The sequence below is a fragment of the Morone saxatilis genome, unplaced genomic scaffold (genome assembly GCF_004916995.1).
Source record: "Morone saxatilis isolate NCDOM2014 unplaced genomic scaffold, NCSU_SB_2.0 Contig0, whole genome shotgun sequence".
Taxonomy (NCBI): Eukaryota; Metazoa; Chordata; class Actinopteri; family Moronidae; genus Morone; species Morone saxatilis.
The window spans coordinates 7,090,204-7,099,518 of NW_023339650.1; the positions used below are offsets into that span (position 1 = coordinate 7,090,204).

A 9,315-nucleotide genomic window follows, 5' to 3' on the forward strand; every position below is an offset into this window, starting at 1 on the left:
CCCCCCCCCCCCCCCCTTGGACTTCTTTTCTGAGTCTGAAGATTTGTATCAGCTGTGTGCATCAAATTTGAACTAACAAGATTACTGAATGAAAAGTAATTTAAGTCCTGCCACAAATGGTTGATTTGATTAGGATCATGGTCACTCCAGGACTTTGATATTGTTGTTTTTAAGTATTCACAGCACTGTTGAAGACACAGGGTGCTTTACATGACAGATTTCATGACTTTTTAGTTTTAGCATCAAATTTGGGCTGTGGTCTTGCTGGAAAATGAGTCCCAAGTGCATTGTTTTAGTTATGTCAAACAACATGTAGTATGATGACCACAGTTGATCAGTTTTATAAGAACATAGAACCAACTTTTACTTTCAGTGTCTCCTGTGTATTTTCTAGCTAACAATGGCCTTCTCTTTGCCTCTCTGCTGTAAAGCTACAAGTGGAGATCTTTCCGTGGCCTCCCACACTGGTGCCACACTTTTAGGTCAGCCAGCTATAGACAGAATTAAAGCTGTGCCATATTCTTCCCATTTTTGGGGGGGATTAACCTCACTGAGCTGTAAGGGACATTCACTCCCACTTGTGTTTTAAATGTTCCTTTGTTTTCATGATTAAGTTGTTTTTAGAAAATGTACTAATAAGCAGTTTGACCCTACAAATGCAAGTAAAGTTAACCCAAAGATCCCACCTCGATGCACATTGGTGATCTCACTCTATTCACTACGTGACTCATATAAAACAGCCCACAGCTATAATGATTACTGGGCTGAATACAATGGTTGTTGGATGTTTGGTTTTGATTTGAACACGTTGTAGAAACATTTGATTCAGTTTGTCAAAGACATTTGACCTGGTTCAGTGTCAAATCTTAATTATACGTTGATTTCATGTTGTAGAAACTCCAAGGGGGTAAATACTTTTTTTTTTTTTATAGTCACTGAACTTGATAATTGAGTTTCCATGTTTTTATGCCTCAGCCTCTTTATTTAAAACGTGGTTTGTATCCATCTCTATCTGTCTTTTATGTCTTATTTAGTACATTATAACTGACGTAAACATTTAACTTTGAATCTCCAGGCGTACATTAAAATGTAAATGTTGAAGCATAAGCGGATGAAAATAAATGAAATCTTTTTAAGTGGCCGTGCTCAGCTACTGGTGCTGCAGCTCTCTCAATGCCTAACATCTATCATCTCTTTCTTCAGGTGGACTACGGTGCCACGGCGGAAGAGCTTGAGGCTCATTTTCATGGCTGCGGTTCAGTAAACAGAGTCACCATCCTATGTGACAAATACACAGGGCATCCCAAGGGGTAATAAACCATTGTGTACTTTTCACTATGCAGTGGAAAAATGAGTGAAGAGGCAGTTATCACAGTGATGTGCGGATAATGTAACAAAGTCCCACTGTTGGCTGACAAGTAACAGAAAGTCCCACTGTGGGTGGACAGATTTTATTAAGCACCAGGACAAATAACATTGCACTACAGCTGAATGGTTGAAGGCGATTTGTTCTTTTTAAAATGTACAATCTACATTTTCATTTTCTATTTAGATATCTGTAATAAATCAAGAGGCTAGTTGCATGTTGGTGCTTTCTGTTTGCATTTCATTGCTTGTGTAGTTGAATGATTTGTTTTTCCCCTTCAGGTTTGCCTATATTGAGTTTGCAGACAAAGAGTCTGTTAGGACAGCCATGGCTTTGGACGAGTCCCTTTTCAGAGGAAGGCAGATAAAGGTAAGCGTTTTCCCCTGTTTTCACGGAGTGCAACTGGGAGCTTTTCACATTGCAACAGATCAGAATGACAGAAGTAACACCACTGTGTGGAAATAAGGAAAGGGCAGCGTGACTGTTTAATTTTCTCTCCATTAGAAGCATAAACAAGATTATCCCTCGTCTTCAGAAACTGGCTTCATCATTGTGAATTGTCAAACTCAGATTACTGGGTGCATTTAGAAAATGAACAGAATGAAACTGAAATAATCAGTGACTACCACAACAAAACAGTTGCAGCGTCAACACCGTCGGCTAAATGTATCTGATGCTGATGTTTGGAGTGACGGTGGCAAAAACTACTTCGCTCAGCCATCAAACTGGCAGAGAGGATAGTCTGCTTTGTGCTCATAGAAATATATGGTGGCCTTCATTCTTGTTTCTTGATTAAAACCACTGAAATATCCTAAATAGAGATTTCCAAAATTGTCTTTAATTCTCCGAACACAGAAGCTGTTTAGTTGAGAACCACAAGACTGGATGTCGTCGTTCAACTGTCCCTTGCTTGTGTTTTGCTCCTCAGGTGGGCGCTAAGAGAACAAACAGACCAGGCATCAGCACCACAGACCGCGGCTTTCCACGGGCTCGGTTCCGGTCACGGGGAGGAAGCTTCTCATCACGCGCACGCTACTACAGTGGCTACACACCCCCCAGAGGCAGAGGACGGGCCTTCAGGTGAGCCGACGCCGAGGTGTCTCACTTCTGACACCGTGGGAGAACACTACACCTGCATGCACTGCACCTCACTTACTGTTCACACTGAAAGGACAGGGCCAACAACGCAGACTAACATGACCAGCCAGAATTACCAGCTGGTGTTGAAGATTTCTGTAGATAAGTTATGATGAATGCTGTTGATATTTGTTGTAAGATGAGGGATTCAGCTGAGGAGGAAACCAGGGTTGGTCTGTTAAACTATTTTACAGAAAACACCAATATTTCTGGTTTTGGCCCTCAATCATAGCCGGGCTTTACACTACCCCCTCCTTGTATTGTCCTAAAAGGAGACGGGGACAAGGAAGCAGGTCTGAAAGTTACCCAGTGGATGACATTTGTCACTTCGCTTGGTGTCCAGATTTAGGTTTTTTCACTCTAGTTATAGGCAGATAGTATGGTGTAAGAGAAATTTTTTCACATTGATAGGATTGGATAGACTGAGGAAGAAAAGAGATGAGAATGGAGATGTAGAAAAACAAACTTCTTTCACTGCCAGGTAGAATAGTTTAAGGTAAGTACAGGAGAGCCAGGGAGCATTGTTAATAAAGAGGCAACATTTCTAAAGGGCTATACACCGTAAATATTACAGCCGTATAAAGAATTAGTCTAAGATTGAAACCATATTTCATCAGGGTGTCAAATTCATTGCGATGTGTAGATTGTGTTAACTAATAGAAACACTAGGAGCACAAACATGTCATGTGGGTTAGAAGTCACATCTTGTCAGCTGTGGGACTGAGGGGCTCATTGCATGCCACATTACACAGAACCATTTCAATAGAGGCAAACAGACTCCGTGCACATCAGTTTGTTCTTCCCAGGCTGTTCACACACCGTGTTTGGGTTAGTGCCAGTTCCATTTCCTGCTACTTGATGATAACCCAAAGTTACCGGTGCCAAGCTCCGGTAGCTACACTTCAGTTTTTTCATTTATTTTGGAAAGATTTGGATGTCATTTGTAATTGGACCATTTATTGTTTAGCTGAGAGGTTTGGGCTCTGAGATCAGTGACCTGTCAGTTGTGTCTGCTGCTCCGTCTGTACTGTTTGAAACCTGTTGCAGCTGGACATTTCTTGTAGTCTTATTTGTTTCTTTTTTAAGAGCTGTTAAATAGTGGTTATTGAACAGCCTGGTGTTGATCAGTTTTGTGCACTGGGATCCTGGTGGCTTTTAACCTACAGTGTTATAATGGGCTTCACTTCAGAGCTCTGCAGGGGGGTCCTGTGAGTCTTTGTAGTCTAGTTTCTATTAGGCCACATGGGGCTGGCCACTGCAAACTTTAAGTGTTTACAGCATGTGATTTTAAAATACTTGGCAGTTGCCTTGAGCTGCAGTTTCTATAAATGCAATGATGCATAAATAATCTGAGGTCATTGAACAACATAGCCCAGTGCTGCCCCTGTATGTCAACCGTGGCGAGAGAGAGAACTGAAGGCTACAAAGAGTCTCACTTTAAACTCCGTATAAGCCCCACAGAGCTCTATCTGTGCCTTGTTTTTTTTTTCCCCTGTTGAGAATGAGAAAGGAGGTGTGGTGCCAAATGTGTTGATCAGCATGCCAACTTCCACACACATGCACTGAGCTTTGAGACCGAGAGATTCTGATTTGATCCTCCCTGCAAAGCATCTGGACCCTTCAGGCATTGGCTGTCGCTTATTAATGTTCAACAAGGAACATTTTCCAGAAGAAATGTGCTGCAGCAGTTCTTTTGGAAAGAACATAACAACCTTCATGCAGAGGTTGTTATTTAAGTGACTTAACAGTTTGCCAAGTTCTTCTGTCAAGCCCCTATTTAGTCAATTTTATCTGGTGTTTTTCTAGTTACATTCTGCCCTCGCTCTTGATTAGAGTATTTGTGCAGTGAATTCCCATTCCAGCGAGGCCGCCTTTTTAAATAGCCACAAGAAAGGGTTACATCTCTATTCATTCCTTTGTGTGAGAAAGTGTCTGAACCTCAAGGTCAGAATCTCTCGAATCACTCTGTGTACTCACCCCAGCCACTCCCACACATACCAAGAAACCCTAACCCTGCCAGTTTACTCGCTGGGATCTGGCCCGAGCTGCAGGACAAGGCACACAAAGACCTGAGAAGCTGAGGGGGTTTTAATATCAAATCAAGAAGTACTGGTATTAATTGCTAGTTTACTAGCTGAGAGGTTGTTAGCATTGTTTGCATTTGACTTTAAAGGCTTTAAGTTAGCTTGTTGGATTTTATGTGTGGGTGAGAGAGATTGTGATTGATCTTTGAAGCTCTGCCTGACTGAATTATGTGAAGATTTGACATCACATCCAGCAGAAGGGCAAAAGAAGTCCATTAACCTCAAAGGGCCGGGCTTAAACAATCCAAATTACACAAATGAACAGTTAAAGTTTTGAATGAGCTGCTCACTAGCAGTCAGATTGAGCCTGGCAGTTCAAGGTCATGAACTGATTTCTGCTGTTGCCAATAGTACGACTGTACTTAGAATAATAGAAAACAGCCTCAAGGGTATTACTGATAACTGCATAGTGCATCTTCCATTATCTCAGAGCATTGGTTAATATGTAATCACCCACAGAGAAGAGCATGCACACTGTTGTTCCACTTGAACTGGCCTTCATCACGTCTTGCAGAGGAGAGCAGAAGGGCTGTTTTGCTTTGCTACATCAGGAATTCATCACTAGTCCACTTCAGACTGCTGCAGTTGGACAGAATCAGGCTCAGTTTTGAACCAAATAACACTTTTCACTGGTGCCTTGTCTTGTTGTGGGAACACATCCATGGTGAAGAAAAACACATCGAGAGTTCGGCATCTCTGCATTGACCCATTGTGTGCTTGGGAAGATTTCACAGTGCGAGAGAGAGGTTTCTTTAAAGTATCTCAAGTGTTGACTGGCTCGGTTTATACAGAGTTAAGATTTAACAAGGCCACGGCGAGTGTTGTCTGTGCAGGCTAAAGTAGTGCCTCATCTGCCAGACTAATGGTATTAAAGCACAACACAGCCAAATATTGGCCTCTGTCTCTTGCCTCATGCTTGCACCTTGACTGAAAGCCAACAACCAAAGATGATCATTCATGTTTAAGCGCACTTAAGAAATTGGCCTCTGGTTGCAAAAAGTATTGTCTGGTATTTCATCCATTAACATCATTGTTGTCGTCATCTTCCCAAGTTGGCATGGTGAAGAGCAGAGGTTTTGATGTGAGCCAGAAGGCGCGCGCACTGTACTCGTGATGTGGAACAACCCTTTTGCTTTTCCTTTGCTTATGTAGAGTGTATGCCCTTGCATGTACAGGAAATCTCCCTCCCCCCACCCCCCCACACACACACATATACAAACACATATACACTACACACATTCCAGCTCAGATTCACCTTTACAGCGTTCACTCCCAGAAACGAGGGTTCATTACTGCAGCCTGACCTCAGCATCTAGCCCAACAACCTCTGGTTTCAGTCCCAGTGTGACCTTTTTTATGTTTTGTTGCCAATGAATGGTGTGTGAGTGTGAGAGTGACGAGAGGGGATGATGTGTGGCTTCTGCTGCCTGGCTTCTCCTGTATGTGTTGGGCATTGTTTTGAGTGTATTATAATGATGCAGTTGTGAGTCCTGTCCCCCAAATTGTCGTGTGTGTGTGTGTGTGTGCACCGTGTCTTGCTGGGGGTATATGTGTGGTGCTGTTTGTCCTCTTTCCCCACAGTGACCCCAGAGGTGGCTCTCGCAGAGAGAGACGGAGAGAGAGAGAAAGAGGGAGAGAGAGTGCCTTTGCTGTCCCCTCACACCCACACACTGATTATTCTAATATCTGGAAAATAAACCCTTTTCCTCTCTTTTACAAAGCTGCTTTCAGCTTCTTTCAGCACTGTAGTCTACTCTTCCAGATTGATCTGTTGTAACGCAACTCCTTGTAAGATCAAAGGCACAATACCGTTAAGATGGTATGTCTATTTAGTGATTTGTGAACACTGTCCTAAACATTCTGTCATTACTTTTTGGTATCTATAAATATATTCTTTCCCCTTCAGTTTTTCTTGGACTGAAATTTCAGCAGACCCTTTCTGTGCCCACGATCACACACACACACATATCTATTATATCACACCAGGAAATTGGTGTCTCCGTCTTCTTAAGCCAACCAGAAAAAAACTCACCCTCTTTTTCTCTCTCTTTTCCAGGGGCCGAGGGCGAACAACATCGTGGTATTCCCCTTACTAAACACCCCCTCCCTCCCCAACACTCCCTTACTATCAACCCTCTCCCCCTCTCTGTTCCAATTTAAAAAAAACAAAAAAAAACAATGAAAAAGTTCCCTAACAATAAAAGAAGAAATCAGAATGAGAGAAAAAAGACAAAAAAGGAAAAAAAAAAAAAAAAAAACTTCTAACTGGAACAAGAGAGAAATGACATGGAAGAAAGTGTGACAGATTTGCGTTGATGAGGCGTGGTGTGAAGGAGGTTGATACGGTAACAAATGGTAGGCAATAGTTGAATTGAGGAAAAACTAAAGTGGCCAGATTTATTTCTTGTTTAGTTGGTTTTGAGGGGTGGGATGGGGAGGGGGAGAAGATGATGGTTTATTATCAGGCATGAGATGTGTCTCACTTTGGTATGGATGTGAATACTGACTTTAAAAAATAAAAAACAAAGAAAATATAACAATAAAACAGAAAAAAGAGAAAAGAAAAAAAAAATGTGGGGGGAAAAGAAAATGAAATATACTGTACTAATTTTTTTGTTTTTAATGTAACGTACCATATGTGAAATTTACATAGACACAGAAATATTTGTTGTGTTTTTAAGTTTGTGGTTTTTGGAGTATTATAATTAAATCAAACAAAACAAAAAAAAACTTTTGTGTTGAGTTTTATGAACAAAACTGATAAAATCACACCTTAAAGTGGTTTTGAATTACATGTTTTTTCTTTTAAAAAAATACTAGATGTATAATCATTAATACTTTGGTAATCACACATGGATGTGTGTTTTTATCTGTCAAATGTTAATGGAAGTGGATGGACAATAACGTGTTCAGTGGGATTGTAAATGAATAGAGTTTGTTTTTTGTTATTTGTTTTTGTTCTATTATTTTACGGTGGGAGGGGTTACACTCGTTGTGCTGACAATCAAAAAATCATAAATAAATGTAAATAAATAAGGACATGGAAAAAAGATAATTGTTTATGCTTTTTGACAGGATATACATGGTTTTTATTTATGAACAACCTGAATAACATAATCAAAATTTTAAAAATTAAAATATGTGGTTATGCTGTCTATTATTTATCAAAATCAAAATCAAAAATAATAGTAACTCTACTATTCCTGTGATATTGAGAAATTCTTGTAGTTTAAGGTTTAGGACAAGTGGAGGATGAGAACACACATAAAGGTGAAGAAAAAAATGTAAAGAGAGTATTTTATATATGATCAAAGTATGAAAAATCTAACAAATACTGAATGATTAAAGAAGTAGTGTGGGGTGGGAGGGCAGAGGGAAGTGAAAAGTTGAAGGTGTAGATGTATGATGATGATTTATAAGTTACAATTTCAAAATTAAGATAAAAAAAAAAAAAAGCTAAAATGAAAAATGTTTACAAAATGAAAAAGGAAATGTATTAGTTAAGGCAGATTATTGTTGTAAAACAACAAAACAATGGAATTACATATTATTATAACGAGGAGTTGAAGAAAACCTAGCTGAGGTGGAAGGAAGGAAGTTTGCGTGAGCAGTGAGGAAGGACAGGAACAGGAGCACAGAGGGTGTTTTTGTTGTGCTTTGGGGTTTTTGAAAGAAGTGATGGAAAATTAAGGGAGAACCTTTTTGTAAGAGAGGACGGAATAGACGGCATTGTATGGTTGTTTGTGGATGATTCTTGAGATTGATGGCATTGATTACTTATTAATAAATTGGGAGTGGGAAGAGATGTTATATGGTGGGAAGTAAGGGTGAGGTTGTGTGTGTTTCTTATTTTTATTTTGAATGGGGAAGTGGGTTTGAAATAATGTTTTGATTTTTTTTGGATTGGCTGTTTGGTGGTCAAAAATATGAGTATGGAAGGAGGAACAAAAAAGATAAAAAAAGATGTGTGTGTTATAAGGAGTCGGTGGAGGGGGAGGGGGCTGGTGAATGTAAAGCAGGTGGGGAGGTGTGTACAGAGATAGAGTATGACAGGGGTGAGAAGCAGAAAGGAGAGAAGGTGATGAAGGAAAAAGAGGGAGAGAGAAGAGGGAAATGACAGGGAAGAAAAGGAGGAAGATATCAGGAAAAAAATGAAATATGGAAGCTGGGAGGGGAGGGGTAGGAAATGGGAGGTGATGTTGGTGTGTGAAAATAAAGGAGAAGAAGGTGGTGGAGGGGGAAGGGGTGTGGCAAAGAATCGTTGATTGGAATGAAAAGAGGAGGAAACAAGAATGGTGGTTGTAAAAGGGGGGAGAAGTGTTGTATAAAGAGGAATGTAGAACAGAAAAGAAGTGATGAGGGGGGAATAGGTAAGAAGAGCAACAAGGTGGAAGAAGATATTATACATAAACACCTTATATGTAACGAATTTAATAACTAGTATAATGACTCAACTATAAATCATAAAAAATCATAATTTCAAAATATTAAAAAAATAAATCATAAGGTAATAGTGAAAATGTTAAGTATGACAATGTGGTGATATAAGTAATAATGTACATACAAACTAATATACAAGGGAAGTAAGATAAATGGTTTATTATGACCATAAAAATATAATTGATATAGTTGTGTGTTAATCAAAATGATGGCAATGAAAGATGGTGTGTGGGGATACAGATATAGCAGTGGTATTAATGTTTATGGGTGTTTATCTTTATATTAGCT

General features: G+C 39.8%; 2 protein-coding genes across 2 annotated transcripts in view; both read left to right on the forward strand.

The window, feature by feature from the left end:
• The window catches only part of pabpn1 (poly(A) binding protein, nuclear 1), a 10,105-nt gene extending 3,340 nt beyond the window's left edge, over positions 1 to 6,765 (forward strand). Inside the window, exons 4-7 of the mRNA XM_035655421.1 lie at positions 1,204 to 1,310; positions 1,648 to 1,735; positions 2,295 to 2,446; positions 6,644 to 6,765. Of these exons, the coding sequence (XP_035511314.1) occupies positions 1,204 to 1,310; positions 1,648 to 1,735; positions 2,295 to 2,446; positions 6,644 to 6,683 (387 nt within the window). The 3' untranslated portion in view covers positions 6,684 to 6,765. The remainder of the gene's footprint in view (positions 1 to 1,203; positions 1,311 to 1,647; positions 1,736 to 2,294; positions 2,447 to 6,643) is intronic.
• The window catches only part of LOC118324290 (myosin-7-like), a 165,683-nt gene that overhangs the window by 98,497 nt on the left and 57,871 nt on the right, over positions 1 to 9,315 (forward strand).